Source organism: Copadichromis virginalis, linkage group LG6 (genome assembly GCF_057382275.1).
Source record: "Copadichromis virginalis isolate Kocher_CV1m ecotype Utaka linkage group LG6, C_Virginalis_male_GT1.1, whole genome shotgun sequence".
NCBI lineage: Eukaryota > Metazoa > Chordata > Actinopteri > Cichliformes > Cichlidae > Copadichromis > Copadichromis virginalis.
The window spans coordinates 14,631,845-14,655,850 of NC_140623.1; the positions used below are offsets into that span (position 1 = coordinate 14,631,845).

The 24,006-nt window shown below is 40.9% G+C and overlaps 1 protein-coding gene across 2 annotated transcripts in view; it reads right to left on the minus strand.

Annotated features, from left to right (window-relative positions):
* LOC146707476 (protein sidekick-1-like) overlaps nucleotides 1-24,006 on the minus strand; it is a 295,921-nt gene that overhangs the window by 126,865 nt on the left and 145,050 nt on the right. For both annotated transcript variants that reach the window (XM_085458835.1, XM_085458834.1), the window contains one exon: nucleotides 16,014-16,147. In XM_085458835.1, the coding sequence (XP_085314961.1) occupies nucleotides 16,014-16,147 (134 nt within the window). The remainder of the gene's footprint in view (nucleotides 1-16,013; nucleotides 16,148-24,006) is intronic.

Here is a 24,006-nt window from a genome sequence, read left to right on the forward strand (position 1 = left end):
TAGCAGTCACATTATGCAGGCCCCTGAGTAGCAGATCATAAATTCTCAAGTTTGCTTGCAATTTTCTACTGCAATCCACATGAAAAAGTGAAAGACAGCTGTGGGGAGTCATTAAATTTAGATGATATGAGATTAAAACAAACATCATCAGTAATGTGTGTTCTGGCTATTAGTTTGTAAAATGCCAGAAAATACTACAAAATGTCGATTAATGTTCTCCAGAGCCCAAGGTTACCATTAAAAACATCTTTTTTTTTTCTTCAAAACCTCCAAACAGTCATTTTTGAGTGATTCAGCCAGAAAAAAGAGCAAATGCATTTATGAAGCTATTTTTTTCATACCAATTAAATCTTCAAGCACAAGAAACAGAAGTGATACAATAATTATCACTGAGTGTCTCACCTGCAAATGTTACCTGCTTTCCTAAGTGTACACTGCACCTCATTCAGCTGTACCTCTTATGAAAATGCAAACGAAGACACATTAAACTGTTCTGCTTGTCGACCTCTTGCAGCAACAAAGAAAAGTGGAGCTTATTTTTATAGGAGACCGACTCTGTGCCTGCGTGTATAAGCACAGGATTGTGTGCCTCTGTCGTCATGTCTTGGAATATATATAAAACTATCCCTCAAAGGGCCAAGAACAGTTAAGAGTCTATGTCTGATTAATGGTTTAATTGATTAAGTGGCTCAGAGATTGATTGGTTGGGCCTGGCTATAACAGCTTCATTAGAACAGTGATAGATCAGTGCGATCTGGCTGCAGCTGTTCCGCCTGGCTCCAGACAGCTCGGCCTGGTAATGGACATCATCCGTCTGTCTCTGCACCACAATATGTCCGCATGCACACACTGCTGTCTGTGACTGTGTACGTGTGTAGTACATGTGAAGGCTGCACACATCTCCCCTTTTCTTCAATCACTCCAAACAAGCAGACAGGGGAGGAGGGGGTGGCGGGGAGGTAAGTCGGGATGAGGAGGAAGGAGGGGAGGGGCGGAAACTATTTTAGGATTAAAGGCCCTGTTGATCTATTCCTGTTTTCAGCATCCCCTCTCAATCTTCAACTTTTACACTCTGCCTCTCTTTCTTCCTTCCTATCTATCTGTATCGTCCTCAAAGCTTTGCTAGTTTTGCACTTGCTCGTTGAGCGCCTTTCTCTCTCTGGTACACAATCCTTTTCTGTCCACGTGTCTTCTCTGTTCAGTCTCATCTCACTTCTCTTTATCTCTCCTTCGTTCACTAATTCTTTGCAAGTACCCTGTTCGCTCAGAAACCCAGATAAAAACACTGTTAAGTCTACAATTTTCGCAGGCACGCACACTCGTGGTGTGTGAATTACTAAACAGATGTGAAGGGTGGCGGTACCTCAGTGAGTATTTAACGAATGCAGACGACACTTAAAAAGCACCGCCCGCACATTCAGATCACGGTGTCAGCTGAACACATGGTAGCTAATGAACAAATGAGGTAATTGATGTGACTTTAGGTATTCGTACATGCAAATTTGTCCATTGTATAACCATAAAACACTATGGAGTCCATCACTGACAAAGCTGTCTTTAGAATATTTAAGGTCAGCTTAAGCTCCATCTTGTGATGATTATACAGACTCAACCACCAGCTCTAGAAAAATGAAGTAATTTAATCTGTTTGGTCAACAGCTGCTTCCAAAAACCTAAAGAACGAGCTGGCAAATCATCAAAGCTGTTTCTCTGTACGCTCTTAAAGTTACTCACTGATGAAAGCAAATACTGTCTAATATGGTTCTAGACAGTAACACTACAACTACTCAACTTCAGTATATTGTCAGGTTCAAATGTTTTTAGATAGAAACACAGCTTTTGTAATTTTGCCTCTGTACACATCACAGTGAATTTTAAATAAGCCAATACATATGTGACTAAAATGCAGACTTTCAGCATTAATTCACGGTGCTGACTTAAAGTTCAACACATCTACAGAGCCTTTATTTAATCAACTTGTTAACTGCTTGTTATTCAAATGTGACCATTTGTATAAAAATGACTGTAATCCTGAAACTTTATATTATTATTTACAATTGTGGCAGTTTCACGGGGCAGAGGGTCCAACAAATATATGTTAGACCGTCAACAGTAACTCAGGAATAAAGACTAGAAACAAGAACTAGCATTTGACATATGGAAGGACACTCAAAGCAAGTTCAAATTAAGTTCAAGCTGGTCACTATATTTAAAGTTAACTTTAAAACTAACCATTCAGGACATTGGCTCTCTTAATGAAGGTGCTCATATAAAAATCCTGGTGCAAACAGCTGGAATTACAAGAGGTAGCAATTCGCCTGGCTTTTACAAACAATATTTTATTCTATGCTGTCAAATTAAAGATCATGTTTAGTTGGAGAAATGTGCTGTTGGCTAGGAGACAGCCATTTCTGTGTTCATGCCAACAGGGCTGAGAGATTACTAGCAGAAGGCTCGACCTGTTGGGCTTTACCTGTGTTTACCAGATCGTTTAAATGAAAAAGATGAAACTTTTATCGTACTTATTTGTTACAATCATTAATAATAATCTGCTCTTTTCTCCTACCAATAAGCACCAGTGTTTTGTGTTTTTCTTGGGGATTCTGCATGTGAACAGGAGCCAACACTTTAGTTTTTTTAAGAATCTGCTTTATAACCTAAGGCACAAGCAAAATGAATCATTTTTTCTCTGAACTTCCATACAATATAAATGCCATGACAGAAAATGTTATCCATATTTCTCATACCTACAAACACACACAGACGAAACACAAGTCAAACAACGAATACGACACACTCACCTCTTTGCCCCGTTCAATCGACTGAGCGTATTTCCCTTCCTCAGCACCTCATCATCTCTCCTTCCATTTACCCATCTTTTATCTTTCTCCTCTCCCTCCAATCTAATCTTTCCTCTGCCGCCTACCCCATCATTCACCAGCTCTGTTTCCCCACTTAATGTCTCTTTTTCTCTTCCACATCTATTCTTTCAAATTAACATCTGCTGACTGGCATGCTACTCCAATAACCTTTTACACCCAGCAAGAAGCACTGACACACAGAGACAATCAGCATGTTTGGATTCACAATAATATTTCATTTATATTCAGGATCCTGTGAAAACAGTTTATGAAAACCCTGAATATAGTCAGTATGTGCTAATACAAGCTGGCATGTGAACAGTATATCCCGCTGGTTCGCTCAGTTTGGAGTCATTGAGCCTCACGCTTTTTCACGCAGTGATGAGTATCAAAAAGAAAGCACAACTACCGAACACTGTGGGAAAACTTTACAATGTCTGTCTGCATCTGTGCACATTCAACATGAGGCCTTAACTCGAATAAAGCACTTATTAAAAAAATAAATGTTCATGCACACACAGCGACTGACGGGATCACAAAAACCAACAGAGATTATGCTGCTTATCTGCATGTACAGTCGCTGTAAAAAGAACAGTACTATGTATGGAGCATTCAAGTGAGTGTTAATAGAATGTCAAGGAGGAAAGAAATCAGCAGTGATCTTAGAGAAGCAATTGTTGCTGCCCATCAACCTGGGAATGGTTATAAGGTCATTTCCAAACAGTTTCAAGTCCATCATTCTACAGTGTGAAAAGAGTTTGTGGAAAACATTCAAGATTGTTGCCAATTTTCTCAGCAAATTCACTCCAAATTCAGACCGTGCAATGCTCAGAGAAACTGGAAAACATCCAAGAGCTACATCTCAGACTCTACAGGCCTCAGTTAGCGTGTTAAATGTTAAAGTTCATGACAGTACAATTAGAAAAAGACTGAACGAGTGTGGCTTGTTTGGAAGTGTTGCCAGGAGAAAGCCTCTCCTCTCTAAAAAGAACATGGCAGCACAGATTAAGTTCATTAAGTTTAATCTGAACAAACCACAAGACTTCTGGAACAATGTCCTTTGGACAGACGAGACATGAACTCCTCTGTATACCAAAGTATTGTAAAGTCAAATGTGAGGCCATCTGTCCAACAGCTAATGCTTGGACAAAATTGGGTCAGTGAGGCAGTGAGGACAGTGAGGCAGAATGGCTGAAAAAGAAAAGCATCAAGGTGTTGCAATGGTCCAGTCAAAGTCCAGACCTCACCTAACTCATATGCTGTGGTGGGACCTTAAGAGACCTGTCCCTAAATAAACATCAATAAACTGAAGAAAATTTGCAAAGAGGAGTAGTTTTATAAACTGATCTGTAAAACCTTGAAAGTGAAAGAGGGTCACTCTATTTTCACTTCACTGTATCTGTGCTCATGCGCAGCAGTGCACAAATCTGATTCTGATACTGGATAAATAGCTGGATCTAAATGGACTGCTATATGGGCCTGATCTATTCAATACGGTTCTATTATTCTGCGTTTTCATCTGTATGTCATGTGATGCTAGGCCCTTCCATAAGATGAGCTCATAGATTTGGCATAGTGAGCAGTCAGCAGTTTGCATTTCACACTCGCCACGCCATGTTTGCTTATTTACAGTAGTTTGTAACCTAATTATGATTTAACAACAAAAGATGGCGACGTCAACGATGCTTTTCTCAGTCAACTCCCTCCTCTCCCCTCTCTGTCTCTCTCCTTTTTTCATTTTGTTTGGTTAGTGTTTGCACATGGTGACAAAAACTTACAGTAACAATGTGTGATCAGCTCGAGTAATGTTATCTTCAGCTGTCTATTGTCTGCTCTGTGTGTGTGCGCGCAGAAGGGCACACACAGTGAAACAAAGAGCAAAGGAAAGGAGCACAACTGGAAACGTCAGCATGCATTTTTACATTTTTATATAGCCGGTTATTTTTTTCAAGGCAATGTTGTTGTTCCTTACAGGCGGAATAACGATTCCCAGTCTCTTCCTTACAGTGAGTAATGCAACTTAATTGAATACTGGCATCAGAACTGTACTTGAAATCAGCCAATAACCAAAGCCAGAGTGTCTGTATCGGCATCTGGACTGAGATCGTCAGCTCACTTAATTTCCTTGAGGGAGACCGTACACTCACACAGTATTTGTCCAGCTAGTCAAACTCAATAGTACCTCTGCTACATTTCCACCTATTTTCTCCAAAATAACAATAATTCCTCCATTCCCTCATGTTGCCTGTTCTATTAACACTGCTGCACTTGTTCTACAATTTAACAAAGAAAATTGTTCCGTCTGCTTCATTCTTGCTCCAAGATACACACACAGACACACAACAAAAACCCCAACACACACACAGGCTAAGCCAAAGTGAGTCGCTGTCACAACAAACCCCTGAAATCATAACTCATCGCATTACGACAACCTTTCTGCACCCAATTGTCCCCAATAAAATCAAAAGCTATCTGCTAAGAGCTAATGTTAGCAGAGCATAAAACACAGTCATTTATTTTTTATATGATTATGTCAACATCTTAATCACTTAAACATCTTCTTAATCCATGTTGGAAGATATATAAAACTATTTTAAAAAGGCACGACTGGGTCCACTGGGCCCCTTCTTAGACTACTCTGGCTAAAGCACTGGGCACTTAAAGACAAACACACCTACAGTAAATCTAAGTGCTGTCTTGCAGTAAACATGGTAGGCAGAAACCGGCATCACACTTTAAGTTTTAGAGCTTCTGCTCGCTCCTGTTTGTTGACCTCTTTACCTCCAGTATCTGCTTGTTCATTGATTCTTAAAAACTTCTCACATCCAGCGTCTGTGACCTTTTGTCTGTTTGCTTAGTCACTGGACACCTCGCTCACTACTTACTTCTGCTGCCTTCCTCTGTGTCTATTGACTATTTTATTAGGAAGAGGGTTTAAAGACCGTATGAGTGGGTGTGCATCTGGAAAATGCTACGTCAAAGCTGTATACACAGGCATCCATTCTAATCAGTGCCATCATGCTGTAAAACAAGCTTGCAATTAAATCCACAAGTAGGTGGAACAAGTAGAGCACAGTTGTTTGTTGTACTGACACAGTCTATGACTCAGTTTCCTGTCCATCCTTCAATCACTCCATCTCTCTGTCTGTACACTTGGGTTTTAATTATAGAAGCACAGAGAAGCCTCATTATGTAGAGAGAGAGTGAGGGAGAGAGAGTAAGAGAAGGGACTGAGAGAGAGAGAGAAATAAGAGGGACAACAGAGGAACCAGACAGAGACGGGATGGGGATCAGGAGAGAGAAATCTGATCCCTTCGCAACTGAAATGTTTCAAATAATAATTCCAGACACAAACTGTCAAAGCAGGAATTCACCAAAAAGCAACAATTCATTAGCCGAGCCTCTTTATCAAAACCACTGAGTATTAGTGCCTATTTGTATGATTATGCATGTGCACGTTACACATCTGTAGACATCAAATTACCTTTCAATACAAACGAGACCATTGTAGTCCTAATACGTCCTCACACAAGGTTAGAGATTTCAAATTAACCCAGCAGGGACATGGTAATAAATCTGTATAAAAGTGTTCAAAGAATAATATGTACAGCATAGTGGTACCCTTACATCAAGGTTTATATGCTAATAAATGGTTCTATAATTCTGTAAAGTGACCTTCAGGATGGTTATCTGGTAATATCTCAGTGCCACTGGACAGTATGGTGCTTTTTGATGAGGGTGAAACTGCTATAACAGACAAACCAGTCAGAGCAACCTAGAAACAACAGTGCATATTGAGGCACGGTTGAGTTATGAATACCTGCTGATAGTAATCTAAGGGTACTGGGGATATCTTGAAACATCCAAAAGAACTCATCCTCACAACCTAAGTGTGCCAAATCCCAAAGATTGCCTTCTGGAGTCATTCTGGATTAACTTTAACATCAAACTCTATATTTTTCGCAAGGTTAATTATAATGTTTTAGCTCATCAATGTATAGCTATTAATCTAGCATGTCACTCTCAACCAAAATATTAACTCTAGTAACTGTTTAATTACATAATTTCCTTAAGAATTATTAAAGTATTCTGATTCTGATAAAAAGTAGAGTGACTGATGAATTCTATACCAATTTCACTCTACAACTACAACTGAAACAAATTTCCTCCAGCGCATTAAATATGCTGTCTGATATTCGGGTGCAATCACAGACGGTCACAAAGAGGGAAAAAAGTTATTTGGCATTTAAGTGTGAACGCAAGGTCTGAAGCCCATGTGGTACTCCCTTTTGTCTCCATTAAAAAAAAACTTCAAATCAGACATCATGCTGTACCTGTTTGCCTCAAACCAAAGGCAAAATAATAAGACCAAAATAAGAGTCAGTGCCTGATGAAGGCTGACTCCTGGAAAGCTTCTACAAAGCCAGACCGAGGACATGGACACAAGGTACTAGATGCTGTGTATCAAAAATCAGAACATGAATATGTTGTTTCTTCTTCTAGTCTACACAGCAAGCACCACCACCAGAGTTTTCCTGCACAGAGCAATACTTTTTGGGAAAAAAGAGAGCTAAAAGAAAAAATAACCATTGTTATAATACATATTTAAACCAGTTTTGTGGTTTTTATTGACTTAAGCCTAAGGGATTTCATTATTGGTCAGAAGAAAATACACAAATTTCTATCATAGACACCAGAGTCATTGGCGGCTATTTACAATTACCATTGGATTCAGACTATAAAATGCACATTTTAGCTTATCTGCATACGATCTGTTCACTATCTGCACACCATCGAGCCTCCATTTCTCTATATAAGAAATAGGTTCAGCTTGAGGTAAAGTGGAGAAAGTCATGATGTTATAAGACATGTTGCAAGAGAGAAGCCTGTAGAGCTAAGGTAAAAAAGACAGAATAAAGTCCGACTGAAGAAACTGAAACAACAGCACATGAGGAGGAAGCAACAAAAGGTGCAGCGTTCCAATTTTTTCCACAGAAGTGACACAGTTAAAAAAGCGAGGCTTGGGCTGAAATAACACAGAGTGCTGAATACTCTTTCCCCTGTGACATTCACTGTGGTTCAATAAAGAAAAGAGAGAGAAAGAAAACAAATGGTTTTAAATCAAACATCATATAAAAATCTAGAAGCCATATGAAAAATAAGAAAGAGAAACATCTTGTGAGCCCAAAATGAGAAACACTCCAATGATTGAAAAACATCCATGTTGTCCAGCATCGATGATAAAGTGCCAAAAAATTAGACTGTAAGTGATGATATCCAGCATTCTTTAATGAATGATTAAAGATGTGAGTAAATTAACCAAGACAGCCAGGTCTTCTTTATTTGTTTGTATTTTTGATGTGAGGGACTTCTAAGTTTGTTTTGTAGCATAAAAGTAAATTCAGGTGTGAAAATAGTGATAAATCACAGATTTGTGCAAGCACACTGTTTGTGAATGAGGCCCACTGCCTTCACTACATGTGAACTGATAACGCTTAAGTGTGTAGCCAAGCCTCAGAGGCTCACTCTGAAGAGGAAACTGCACCAAATCACAAAAAACCACTGAAAGTGTCATTTCTACTGTCATTCTAAAACCCGCGATTGAAAAACTAGTGTATATATTTGATAAGTGAGTGATCTGAAGATAATAAACGCATCATCAACCGGCACAACAAGTTGGCTCTGATTGTGGTTAAACACACACGCACACACTACACGCCACCGCCTTCCAGCACTTAACTTGCTATAATTATTACAACACCATCTTATACAAAACCAAATTAAAATTTTCCCATTTATCTGAGAACTGCTGCTGTTGCCAATTATAATCCGCTCTAAAAAGATTCTCCATACAGGAAGTCTTCTGTTGGCTAACAGGAGGGGGAAAAAAGAAAGAAAGAAAAAACCTGTGAAATCTTTGAGCCATTTTTATTTAGTTGCTAAGTAAAGTATACTAGCAGCTGCTTCCAAAATTGCCATATTTTCTGCCAGTAATTAATTAAGAGCAGTCATTTGTGTGGGAGAAGAAGACAGCACATATTGGTGTCACTGTTCACTGCGTACACCTGTGCTAGCATCACAGGATGGTGGGTTGTGGCTAAATAGAGTCCAATTTGGCTTTCGTTTTGATTTTTCAGAGGTCACCAGCCAAACAGTCTGACAGAGAGTCGCTACCCCCCACAAGTCTGCCTGTATTCGCCTTGCACTCATTTGACTAAAATCGCCTGGGATATATTCCCTAACCGACGCTAGAAGCTGCAGTCGAAAGCGCGCAGAGGCAGCTTGTGGCACGGATCATTACGCTGCCACCCCGGTTAGAGTGGTTTCCATGGCGTTCCCTGAAGCCTATCAAGGCATGATGCAGCAAAATGCAAAACACCTTGAGCTCATGATGAGAGCTGCAGCAGCCTCACAGCACACAGGGACAGAGGGGATTCTCTGATCTTTCTCTTAAGATTTTAAATGAGGGCTAGCAGGTCTGCGACATTATGACGCGCTTAAAACACGCACTTGCGCACACACACAAACCACTTCACCTTACAAAAACACAAATACACACTCGGGGACTCCAGGGACACAAAAATGCCTCCAATTAGACGCGCCACAGAGCAACCGGGATGGTACTTGGAGCAAACACACACATGCGCGGCTGCTCAGAAACAGTACAGTAGCACACGTGCACAGAAAGACCCGCAGCAGGCTCTCGTTTAAGAGTCAGTGATGTGGAAAGGAAACATCTGGATGAGAAGGAACATGATTACAGAAAGAAACAAATGACACAAAGACACACCCCCTACACAAAAATAACAACACAAATGTGACTGTGCACACACACTTACACAAGCATTAAATACTTCAAACCCTCATTTCTTAAAAGCTTTTTTAAAGTGACAGTAACTTTTCTGTCATGTGCCATATGCTCTTTTAAAAGTCCTCACTTTTCTCTCACCTCTTCTCCTCTTTCTACTTTCCCAAATGATACTCTGACTGTATATGCAGCTGTGTGTGTGTGTGTGTGTGTGTGTGTGTGTGTGTGTGTGTGTGTGTCTCTCTCTCTCTGGGTTATCCTGAGGTCAGCAGAGTCTATTGTTCAGCTTCTGACAAACGCCACTCTGTCACGACTCAGGGCTGCAGGGCGACAAACCCTGTTTGATGGAGGAAGGAGAAAAGAGGATAAATGGTAGAAACGGAGTGATATAAAACGGCAGACACCAGAGGAGGCTTCAACAGGAGACGTAATCAAACTCAGACAGATTTTTTTCCTTCCAATCACCAAGCCAAGGTAATCAAACTCAGACTCATACACCCTCTATAATACACACATACAATGAATGATTAAGGCTGTGAAGGGGTATTTCTCACACACACACACACACCAACCCAAGCTCCCATCTGCTTCACATCACGGCTTTGTCTTGTCCCCTGTCTTGGAGGTTGCTCTTCTCTATTCGTGCTCTATTCAGCCACATTACAGTACACAGTACCTGAGAGAATCCTTGTTCTTTATTCAGCTGAATCAGTAACACAAATCATAACTGTGCAGAACTCTGAGGCTTCAAAGAAAAAAATGGAAATTTGCAAACAAATCTTTCCAGCTTCTTTGTGATGCAGAGATCATAATTCTGGAAACTTGTCTGGACACTGCAATAACTTCTGCTACTATAGTACTGCTACTACAGAGGTGTAGTACTGTATGAGGGGCATTTCTAAGGTGACTCCAAACATTCTATGCATAGAGATTGGTTCACTTACGTGCTTTTGCAGGATGCTTTGTCAAGTCTGAGCTTTGCAGTGAGTGATGGCACCAAGGTTGTGTCAGCTTGGAATTGGAGACACAGGCTTTCAACTTGTAAGTCAAAGCCTGGTCTTTTGGAGTGGACAGATTTAGAATTAGAAAGAGAATTTACAAGCCAGACTGGGTCTAATGAAAAGATACTATCAATTTCTTTAAGAGACTAAAAGTCAGGACATCTTGGTCTCGACGACTGCATTGATTTTTCTTTTTCTAATCTATGTCTTGCAACTCTCCCAACTTTATTCAAGCGAAGCCCTGAATAACTGGAGCACTCTATTCAAGTGAAGCACTCTGTATGCATGTGATATTCTACGCTATTTTTTGCATTTAAGCAATTATTAACAAGTGTGACATTACTGCCTTTTTTATAGAGCAGATAAAGGCAGCTGATCAACTACTGAGCCCAAAGCTGAGATACTGCACGTGTCTGCGCCCTTCCCCTTCTTTGTTATCCTGCACTTTTCTTCTCTCTTATAAACTCTGCATACCCTCCTTGCTCCCCAAAATCCTATCTACAAAATCCATACATGTGAGATCAAATGGGGTTTTTTTTATTATTTATTTTTTAATCTCACCATGTCTAAAATCTGGTGCCATTCCTGTTTCTTTGCGCTGCAAAGGGGCCGTCAAGGCATGTCGAGTGTTCCTGTGCATGTTGTCATGTCTGTGTGTGTGAGTCTCCCAACGGTGAGTGCACTCTTTGGGGACGCTGTGCTGCTCTAATGGTCTGATGTACAAATCTACAAAGACCTCGGCTGCTATGAAATGAGCAGAAGCACAGAGACATGCGTACTCTCTTCTGGGCAACAGGGAAATAGACTGCTGTTCTGACTGACAGCCTAAAGTGTATGTATGTGTAAGCGTGTGTGTGTGTGTGTGTGTGTGTGTGTGTGTGTGTGTGTGTGTGTGTGTGTGTGTGTGTGTGTATTAAACAGAAAGGGATAGGTAGTGATGACTGCAGGTATGCATGAAGCTCAATTAATTGAAGTAGGAACGCTGATCTCCTGCCTCTAACAGAGATGCCCTGAGGCCATTAGTGTTCATGTTCTCTCTAATGCAAACATACACAAGTACACAATGAATCAAGCGTGTGTACGTTGTAAATAATAAAGCAGAGCCACTCAATAGAGTCTGACCCCGCCTCCCTGGAGTGACTGTAGAGATGAGAATGTGCTGTACTGAATGGATATTGACGTGCCACGCGCTCCTTTATGAAATTCAACCTCTGTCAATCTGTCAAGTTCAGTCCACGGCGATAACTGACTGAAAATGTCGTCTCTAACACCATATGTTGTCGGCGGCGATAAAAAGCTCCAGGAGCTGTTTATTTTAGAGGCAGGCTGTACTTCCAGTGATTACAGTGTCTGACCTCTCACCAAGCTGTTGAGCTGCTATCAATTGTGGCTGTTCCAGCTCGACCACGGATGACAGTTACTGCTTTTTATTTTCAGCAGTCTAGGCCACACTTACAGGACAGTGGTCAGGGACATGCAGATAATGGATCTGTCAAGTAGGTAGGGCATGCAGCTGGTTGTCTGACACTTTCCTCGGCCCTTGCAGGCTTTGCGGATTAGCAAAAAGAATTTGAGTGTTGGTCGTGCCACAGCATGAATGTGACAGAAAGGTTTTACGAATGTGACAATATCTTAACTTTTCATGCCTGTTCTTGTGTCTGTGTGTGTGTGTCTGTGTACGTGTGTGAGTGCAGGGCACACACTTTCATCAACAGCAGTCCTGACATGAACAGGTTGTTGGTCATATCCTCAGTCTACACCCACGTCTCACTTCATTAAGTCTTTCTGTCTCTACCAGTCCTTTTTCTCCCTCGTTCTTGTCTGTTGAGCACAATGCTTGAATCAAAGAAAGAAAGGGGAGAATAGAAAATAGGTACCTCATTTATTCTGCTGAATTTATGAAGAAAAAGACAACATTTTTAGAAATATGACTGACAGCTATGAACTTCTGCCTTCAGATCCTCTACAGGCTGCCTAATGGAAAGAGAAGAGAAGAGAGGGGGTGACAGGAAATGAAGGGAAGCGACAGAACAGGAAATGTAAAGGAAGAGGTGGGAAAATAAGAACAAAGTGGTGGAAGACATGAACGAAAACACCATTTGCGAGAGTTCATTCACATGTTCTCTTGTGTCAGTTAACTAGGTTAAGTGTTAAACACTTTATTGACTTAAATTGATCTTTTTTCTCCTTCAAATTTCCTGACAACAACCCTCTCAGGGCTGTTTTTTGACATTAAGCATCACATTGATCACTTGGTTGGTTTTGGAAATAGAAAAGGTGTTTTTCTATTTCCAAAACCAACCAAGTGATCAATGTGATGCTTAATGTCAAAAAACAGCCCTGAGAAAAAGCAAATACATGAATAAAGATCTGGTATTTCCATGTTTCCTTGCTCACGCTCTCTTTTTCACACCCTGCACGATTTGCAACATTTTACCTCTTTGGTTTGTCCCTGTTTTTATCAAATTCCATGATCTTCTATTTCTTCCCTGTCTCAATAACAAATAACTGAAATATGCTTTTATATAGAAAAAGGCATTTACCCAGAAAATGTTTATTGTAGAAAACACAGTTTTCAACAGAAACACACAAACACACACGCACAACCATGCATGCATAGCTGTTATGGCCGAAGACTGATCAGTGAAACCTAACTATACCCTTACTATTTCTAAAAACGCCCACGGGAGCACTTCACACTGACAGCTGTAACAAGGTACTGTGTGTGTGTGTGTGTGTGTGTGTGTGTGTGTGTGTGTGTGTGTGTGTGTGTGTGTGTGTGTGTGTGTGCGCAGTTGTGACAAAGGATGCCAAAGGATACAACCCTGTAAAGAGAATCTAATTAAAACTCTATACAGCCACGAGGGACAGAGGGCTCCCTCCCTCCCTCTCGCTTTCATTTAACCATGGTGAACACTTCAAGTGAAGGACTGTTAGACAGTAGAGTCAATCCTCCGGCCTCCAAGGAGAAGAGATAGAGAGAGAGGCATACAGCAATAAAGTGATTCAGCGATAAAGGCCACGACAGAGACGGGAACACACAGAGAGGCTAAAATCCATCAAACTTTGCAGTTCTTCTGACTGAAGCCTGTTTCCGGAGAAATGAACAAAGAGCTGCTTGTCATTCACAACAGTGAACAACACACAATAAGTGCATGCTGTTTTTACAAGTAAAAGCACATTCAAAGCTTGCAGACTCAATGAAATGACTGGATCAACCACAAAGATCTAACTCTTTTAGTTTTTGACAGTCAAGTTTTTTGACAGGAAGCAAAAAGCTCAGAATAACAAGAAAGCATAGTACAGTAGAGTATACAACACAACTAACACTTCTCATGTTTCAAGGAAACACACACATGAACATCAACCAAGGGGAGGAAAAAGCATTTAAAGTAGGAAGATCATGGATAGGGAGGTATGGGAACCCGTACACATTACATGTCATCTAAAGACCCAAAGCCAATGCATGTTTCTTTAAAGTCACTCACCAGACACTTTATTAGGTACACCTCACTAGTACTGGGTTCGACCTTGTTCTGCCGTAACTGTTCCTGACATAGACTCAACAAGTTGCTGGAACCTTTGGTCTTTGGAGATTTTGGTCCATATTGACATAACAGCATCACACAGTTGCTTCAGATTAGTTGGCTGCACATCCATGATGTGAATCTCCTGTTTCACTACATCCCAAAGATGCTCTACTGGACTGATCTGAAACACTATCTGGTGAGTGTGGAGGCCATTTCTGTACAGTGAACTTATTGTTATGTTCAAGAAACCAGTTTGAGTTGACATGGAGCGTGATTCTGCTGGAAGCAGCCATCAGACGATGGGTATACTGTGGTCATAAGGCATAAGGGGTCCTCAACAGTACTCAGGCTGTGGTGTTTAAATGATCTAGTTGGTACTAAGGGGACAAAGTGTGCCAAAAAGATTTCACCCACGCCACCAGCCAGAACTGTTGAAACAAGGCAAAATGGATCCATATTTTCACGTTGTTTACATCAAGTTATTAACCTATTAAACGACAATCACAAGACAAATTGAGACTCATGAAATGAGCAAAAAATTTCTACTTTTCTGTTGTCCAGTATTGCTCATCCCACATTTAGCCTCACTTTCCTCAGTTCCTGTTATTAGCTACTGCAGTAACCAATCTGCTTCAAGGTTTGCATCTTGTGCATTCAGAGATGCTCTTCTGCATACATTGGTTGTAACAAGTGGTTATTTGAGTTATTGTTGCTTTCCTATCAGCTTGAAGCAGTCTGGCTGTCCGTCTTTAACTTCTGACATTAACCCAGAGAAATCCTGCTCAATTAATAGTTTAAGTCTTTTCTCTGTCAGTCCCAGTAGATCAGCAGTTCCTGAAATTCTGAGACCAGCCAATCTGGCACCAACATTCAAAGTCAGTTAACTCACGTTTCTTCACCGTTCTGATGCTCCATTTGTGCTTCAGCAGGTTATCTACACCATGACTACATGCCTAAATGCACTGAATTAGTGTTGTGGTTGGCTAAATAGATATTTGCATTAATGAGCGGTTGAACAACAAAGTGGCTGGTGAGTGTAGTACACACTTTATGTGACTGAGACAGATTTCCTTTCGGACCAAAAACTGGCAACACTCTAAATTTTCAAAGCTTTAAGTCCATCAAATATCTTATCAAATTATGCCTCACTTGCTTGTAGATATGGCAAAGGCCAAAACAGAGATCTATTATTGGTTCCTGATCTCTCTACAAGCTGGTTCCTCCCTACTAGATGTAAGACATTAAAAAATCACTCTGTGATGCCGAGTTTATTTGTTGTTGAGCTTCACCATGTGAGTGGTGATGCTTCTCTAATAAAACTCCTGCAGGCTGCATTATGGTAATTTTTGGTTGCTGGAATCTCTAATTTGAGATTTTAATAATCAAATCAATAATTCAAGCATCTCTACTTAATGATGAGCCAAGACCTCCAGCATTTTAGTTTGCAAATAATGTGTGCACAAGTATGTTGTTTCTGTGATGTGTCAGATATGTTTTTAATCATCTCTTTATGTCTTTTGCAGCTCATTTTCAGGTTTAGTAATTAGCCCGACACTCAAAACTGTCTTCTCTATCAATCAAAGGGAGTTATGTTCTGTAAAAGGGATTCAGATTTATCCACACAACAACCACAGAAGACCACAGAAAACCTAATGAAGCCCCACCCCAACAGAAAAATATTTGAGGGACAGAAATATGCTGGATGGTTTGACTGTAAACCAAACTAATGCTAATACTGAGCATAGTGTTTACCAGATGGGCTGTTTGCACTGTTATTAAATACCAATTTAACACTTTTTTTATTTATTTTTACCTGAGATGCTCAGGTAGACAGCAGGACTCGTCACAGTCTCGCCGGTCAGCTCGTTCACCGCCTCTACATGATAACGTCCGGCGTCCGTTGCAGCGGTTGCCAAGACAACCAGCTGATTGTCCAAAGTGATTGTTCTGCAAGGAACAAACAAGACACACAGAGAACAAGAGTTTAGAAAACACAACAATGCACTCCCAAAGCAAAACATGCCTCCTTCCAGCACTGCTCCGTCTCAGACGGGAACACTGCTCAAACTAAGACTCTGTCAAGAGAAGAGTATTTGGTACATGGATCATTTGGAATTCATAATGGGGGAGGGAAACATTGAATACAAGCATCAGAAAGGAAAGAGGATTCAGAGAGCTTAAATAAATCTCTCCTCCTGTCTCAGACTGATATGTAGCTCATTTTGTGTATCTTTCATTCTTTTTGCCACTCTCACTGTTTGTGTATTGTCTTCTGTTCCTCCTTCTTCATACTGATCCATCCTCATTTCCCCGCATAGCAGCGGCAATCAATATGCCACAAACATGGAACGTGCTGGTACACAAGCACACACGATCACAAGCACGCAAAATCTAAAAGCGTTCTTACTTGAGCATACAGAGACTCACAAAGAGATTTTGCGCTGCCGTTGACTTTCAGGAGATCATAATGGGAAGAACTGACTTTGGAGGGTGATGTTGTGGGAGAGATGCTAACAGAAAATATTTTTGTTGCACTCAGATTTCGAAGGCGTTTGAACTCGTCTGTCTGGCAACAGATGCCGCCAGGCAAGAAACACAGGATGATGTTTTTAGTGATGCTACTGGTGTTTTCAGCATGTCAGAGGATGGAAACTTCCCCCCAAACAAAAATATTCAGAGAGCCCGACAATGAAATGAAATCAATAAGATCAAAGCAAGAATAGAGCGCAGTAAAGTTAGATGACTGTCTGTTGTTATTAAACAGTCAGCTTGTTTCTGTAGAGCCTGTGCTGTACAAATACTTCACTGCATTTAAAAAACAGTAGAAAAACAAAAGAAGCTATAACTGTGAACACTGGTTGCTTGAATACTTTATGTATAAGAAGAAGGGCAGTGCTTACATGTGAAAATTAGCCTCTGTCTGTGTGCTTGTAAGATATGTGTATTTTTCTGTGGCCATTGTTCAGCAGTGCTGAACTGGCAGCAGTGAATGTGCCCAAAACTCAATCGGCACATTGCCAACTGGAACACAAAACAAAACATGCCACTTATGACAACCTAAATCGATACTATATGAGAGCCAAAGAGGGAAATAAACACAAATATAAGTGCCTCTCATAACTACCAAAAGCGCACCTCTTGAAACCTTCCATCTTCTTTCTCCAAACTGTAAACACAAAACCCAATTTTGAAACTAAATACATAAAACCACTCACTCCTCAGGCAAAATCAAACATAATCTCCCCCCAAACTGCTTTATCGTGCTCAAACATGTTTAAAGATCATACACACAGCGAGTGTTAAATAAAAACACTACAGAGCAGTTTTTGCAAACTACATCAAAAATGGGCATGTAGCACCAGAGAAAACCAAACTTCATAAAATAAATGCATTTCTACAAAAACCACACAAATTCTTTTTCTGTAAAATAAATTGAATATTGAAAACTGTTAAGCGCTACAAGCAATAAAATTCCAACATCTCCACCATCATGGGCAAGACCGAGGAGCTGTCAAAGGACATCAGGGACAATATTGATGTCCTTGTGCAAGTCTACCTACAAGAACATCATCGAGAAGCTTAGAGAAAGAAGGTGACAACTGCTGGTGCGATTATTCGGAAATGGAAGAAATTTAAAATCAATCACCTCACATGGAAGTGAGGATGATCATGAGGAAGTTGGTGGATCGACCCAAAACTACACAGGAGGAGCTTGTTAATGATCTGAAGGCAGTTGGCACAGTCACCAAGAACGCCATTGGTAACATGCAATGACATAATGGATTGAAATCTTGCAGCAGGGTCCCCCAGCTCAAGAAGGCACGTGTACAGCTCCTTCTTAAGTTTGCCAGTGAACATCTAAATGATTTAGAGAAGGCTTGGGAGAAAGTGCTAAGGGCAGATGAAACCAAAATGGAGCTCTTTGGCATCAACTCAACCCACTGTGTTTGGAGGGAGAGAAATCCTGAGTATGGCCCAAAGAACACCACCCCACAGTCAAGCACGGAGGTGGAAACGTTTTGTTTTTCTGCTAATGCTACAACACGACTTCACCAGCAAATGGTGAAGTTGTATCATAAAATGTTGGACATGAAACTCCTTCGCTCAGCCAGACCACTGAAGACCCATCTTCAGTGGTCTTCCAGCATGACAGTGACCCAAAACATGCAGCAAAAGTAACACAGGAGTGGCTAAAGAAGAAGCACATTGAGATCACGGAGTGGCCTAGCCAGTCTCCCGACTTCAATCCTATAGATAATCTGTGGAGAGAGCTACACCTCCGAGTCATTTCTGTGAGTTTCTGTAAAGATGAGTGAGCCAAAATCCCTCCTAACCTGTTGACCAACTACAAGGAACATCTTACCGCTATGCTTATTCCACTTAGTGACATGCAAATCAATTTATAACATTCATGTAATGTGTTTTTTTCTGGATTTGTGATTGATGTTCTTTCTCCCTCTCTCTCCCCATTAAAATGAAACTACCATAAAAATTAGAGGTTTTTCGTATCTTTGGAAGCAAGAAAACTTCCAAAATTCATCAGGGGATCACATAATGATTTCACCCACTGTATAATGCAAGTGAAATGCATATTAAAACACTCTGTAAATGTAACTCCAAGTCTACAAGTGATTCCTTCGGCACCAGCTTCACATCTCTGTGCTATATCAATCCAGAGGGCACACACACTGGCCTGATCTCTGATCCTGCCTTAAAGGATACTCCGTACACTTGCTTTATCTGCACCCAGGATCTGGTGAATGGTAGAAAGGCTCACATTGATTCTTTCAAAACTGACATGTTTTGAAAGCTTTGTTCTAAACGTCCATGCTGACATAAAAAAGCCCCCTGCCTCGTGCTATTGGGAAATCACAGATGTTACCTGTTTTTTCCACTGGGGGCCACATATAATTTTCTGTCCTGCTTCCCGTTCCATGAACTCAAACGTGATCTATCACAATAACTAAAATTCATCTGAAATTACTCTTCTCAGCCGTGCTTTTCTCCTCCTTGTCCTCATCCAGCACCTCCTACACACAACGTTCCTCCTCTGCCTCTCAGATTGCTTCTATCACTGGTGGTACAGCGTCTGCCCTCAACTCTCTGTGCAGCCTGTTCACTCTGAACTCACATAAATAGGTTACATTACATCACATTAATAACTTTGCACAGTTGCACTCAAACAACAACAGGTGTGGCGTAATTGTGTTCAACTTCTTCCCCGTGAGGTTATCGGAGATCAGTTTCTACTGGTCAAATACAGCTGAACTGAGGAAGAAGGCAACTACAAAGTGGCTCAAGAACAACACAATTTGGTAGAATTACTTCCTTTTTTCTAAAAGAGCTTCAAAAACACCACATGGGGTTGGAAAGACTTGAGTTACATGTTCTGAACATTGTGTTTTCAACTTCTTGAAGTGTGTAATGACTGCACAGTAGGGTTATTATGACTGAGCAAGTTTTGAGTAAGTACTTTGGTAATTGGATTTTCGTTTTCAGAAAATAGCAAAAGGTTCAAGAGACGCATCTAAGCAATTGTGAAAAACTGAACATTTCTCGTCTCACACTGAGGAGTAATTGCCAATTGACTCATCATTTGATGCTGTAAAAATCTGAAAAGTGTAACTTGATTTGCACAAGTTGATTGAAAGCACACTGTAGTGTCATTGCCAGCGAACTAAAAGAAGACTGAAGATGTTGCCGCTTGATAAGGAAACATTCAGCATCATTAATTCACTATGCTGCTACGTATTAAATAGCAGATGAAACATAAACAGTGTGATTATCAGGATTCACAGCTTAGTCCTCAATAACACAGGCGTAACAACCAGCTGGCAACCCTATGGCAACTACCAATCACTAGGGAAAAATGTGTATTCCCTGACCAGCTGGTTAGTGGTTGTTGGAGGCTTCTTGCTGTTGCTATGTGAACTCTGTTGGAAAGACCAAAAACCTCCTTGTGATTGCTTTGGGTGATTGCTTTGGTTACTAGCAAACCAGAAAGGAAGCCCATTCACCTTGAAAGTAAATGTTGTGCCTTACTACTGAAACCAACATGTTTCAAAAGACACACCTTCTACTTTGAAGATGAATGGTCTCTGTTCCTGGCATGCATTGAACTTATCACAGTTTTACTACTTCTCAGAGAGCAGATGTTGTGTTTGTGTTTCAGTTTCACAGCGACTACCAGCAACCACTAGCATAAATGTTGGGGAGTACTCATTTTTCTCTAGCAACTAGTGGTGGGGCCAGGGGGTTGCCAACCTGTCTCTAGGCCTGTGTGACCGGGGCCTTAAAGATGGCTGTGTTGATGCACTCATTAACATTTAAACATGGAGGTGCTGGTGTAGCTCACCAGGTTGAGCAGGCAACCCCATAAGCCATAAAGCTATTGCAGAGCCCTGGGATCAAATCTGCCCTAAGGCTATTTACTTTGTGCCTTTCCCAGCTTTCTTCCCTTCTGTCTTATCTCAAAAGGGACAGGGGGGGGAGTTTCTTTATCGTATATCCAGTGATGAAGTACAAAGAAGTGCTTGAATGTGCAAGAAAGAAATATAGGAACTGCTAACTGAAATATTTATTGAAAGGAGTGGTGAGTCATGGGATCACATGGAGTTGTTCGACGATTCTCCGACAAACACACTCAAACCGAGGCAGAATTCCTCAGGTCTAAATTTATTCAGCGTGATTTCCCAGGAGAACAACTTCAAGAGCCAGAGCCTCAACCCCGACACTGACACTTTATTTGTGTGAGCGTATGTCAATGTGTGCCGGTTGGATTTTGTGTGCATATCACTCACTGAAAAAAAGGAGGCTTTAACCAAACCTTTCTTCTCTTCTTTCTCACTTATTTCAACGCAGGGATGAATTCTGCATCTTCACCTAGCTCCGTAATGTAATTTATAGCTGTTAAGCTCATTAAGTGCACTGACCCGCCCATTTCATCACATCTGTTTTACCCAGCACATGCTGATTAATAGACAGAGAGGGCTGGCTTCTACTCGCCTACAGTGTCTGAGGTAGGAGAGAGCCTGGGAGGTTCGAGGGAATCTAAATTCACCAATTTAACAAAGACAAAGACGCTCAGTGGGCGTCAGAGCTGAATTTAGACCAATTAAGATCTAAGCATTTGTTGAGTTAAAAGAATTTCTTTATGGAGTATCTTTTGTTTCCCATTCACAAATGCCATCATATGTACTATTTACATGTGAAGCTGTATGCCATGACATTGGCTGACGGCTTGTTCCATTTAATCCAAATTGGCAGGACTTCCATTTCTCATTACATCTCCACATGGAAAATTCATATCATAAAAAGAAGAAAAAACGAAGTACAAAATGAAATGCCAATAAGAATAAGAAGTCAGGCGACAGAAATTAGAGGACCATAATTCAAAAAAATAATAAAATGTCAGTGCTAGTTCCCAATACCTGGAGGGTGGCTACACAGCCTCATCTTAAGAGTGACAATACAGTCAGAAACATGCACCAGCATACAGATAGATATGTAGAAGTTTAGGAGTGACCTCTTATTCTGAATATATACGTTCAGATTTATTATGACATGTGACTTTCGGCTCTCTTTTAGGTCTGCATTTAATTAAACTGGACAAAATTGTTCGGGCTTTTAATGAAACACAAACCCAGTTGTAAAACTGTGCATGACTCTGCATGCTTATGTCTGTGAGAGAGAGAGTTTTTCCCAAGGCAGAAAAAATTAAATACAGCAATCAGCTACATCCCATCTTCTTTCCTTTCTGAATCACAGCATCCCATCATTTTTTTTCTCTTTGTACCCCCACTCCACACGCACGCACACACACACACACACACACACACACACACACACACACACACACACACACACACACACACACACACACACACACACAATAAAACAAATAAATAACAACCTCTGTGACTCATTCCTTCAAATCCCATTTCCATTCTCACTCAGATTACAATCTGCACATTTCTCTCTTGGTTTCTTTCAATTTTCTTTGTATTTTATTTCTGGCTGTCTCTCTCTCTCACAGAGAGATTCCCCCCCCAATCACTTCATATAACTGTCCTGCTTTACCCTCCCCTCTCTCTCCTCTGACTTCTCTGAACCGAAGCGCCGTGCCAGATTGGTCTTTCATTTAAGTGTACTGCCCCAAGACTTAATAAACACTCATGGGTGACCGCAATGCAACACTGGCTGCTTTACACACACACACACACACACACACACACACACACACACACACACACACACACACACGCACACGCATACACACCAAACTGTGAAAAGAGCTAATTAGTACACACGTCGCAGGCCAGGGGATGAGTGAGCGAGTGCGTGAATGTGTGTATTTTTGATCTGTGTGTGAGCATGTGTGCCAGGTCCATGGACTGAGTCGCCTGCCCTCCTCCTCTATCCCTGATAAGCAGCGTGCCACCTTCTTAAACCACAATGCTTCTGACACACAGCAGCCTTGTGTGGAGAAGTGTGGCAGCAGTGCAGAAGGAGGAGGACACTACACTGTAAACCGAGTCCAGACAGCAGGTAGGGTTTTTTGGCAGCTTTGTCTGCAAAGCTAGTGCCAGCCAGCCACCCACATATTACACCTCATACATACACACACCTACTCAAACAGGCAGGCGCACAGTTGGGACCATTCACTGTGCCTCTCAGCCGTTTGAACTGAATATTTACTCTGGTGTTCAAGTCAGCGGACACATGAATATGTTCTCTGTGAGACTGATTGATAGTTAACGTACACAGGTTCGTGTATGCTGAGGGCAACCTTATGTGCGCCTATATAAATTTTTCTACTTGTCTTTTTAGCTGGGGATTTTGTTGCTACACACTTTACTTTGGGGTGAAGTATTCAGATTTTTTAAGCATTCCTGCCCTCAGAATTGCCTGTCAAATTGAGTTGTGGTGTTGTTCTCTATCCCAAAGTAATTGGTAACAATAAAACCCAGCTCCACCGAGTGCACTGTTTTGAATCTATAGAGGAGGGGAAAGCTTCTGTACCATATTCATCCAATATACGCTACGACAGCATTTATTTTTGGCTTGTGTTTTTCTTTGTCTGCACAACTTGAAATAAAAGCTGGCATAAGAACTAAAGCCAATAAACAATCCTGGCATAATGACATCCTAATTAGTAAAAGTGTTATTTGGGGGATTTTGTCTCAAAACATACAGTATTATGAAAAAGTCTTGACCCACCTCTCAATTCATTATATTTTGCTTCCAAGGAGCCAAACTCTTGTAATGTTTTTAAATGCAGTGCTTTACTAAAACATGTGCTAGCATACATGGAAATAGAAGAGTATACAAGGCAAAAACAGAGCACACTTAGTTTGAAAGGAATATTTAGTATGACCACCTTTATTCTTCAACACAGCTTGAATGCACAGAGACTCAGAGTGAACACAAAACTGGTAGTTAACTACTTTTCATGCAGTGCCTGGCAGCCAGCTCCTGTTGTGATGCTTTGGGGCAAATTGGACCCAAAGATAGGCTGAAAGTCTAGGATAGTATAAGACGCTGTAAATGATGGTAATGTAAGTGTAGCAAGCGAGAAAGTTAGGAATGATCCAGATGGTGAAATGAGAAAAGAAACAAGACAACTAAACTTTCCTACAGCAGTTACGCACAATATGACAGATCTGTTTTGAGTTTGTTTTTTAATGGGATTAACTGAGTTAAGACAGAGAACTGGACCACTGCCAGTAGTTCTTGACATTCTGTTTCCAGCAGCTTGACAGTGAGTGCTTTAGTGATTTCCAATGCACAGCTTAAATGAACCTATT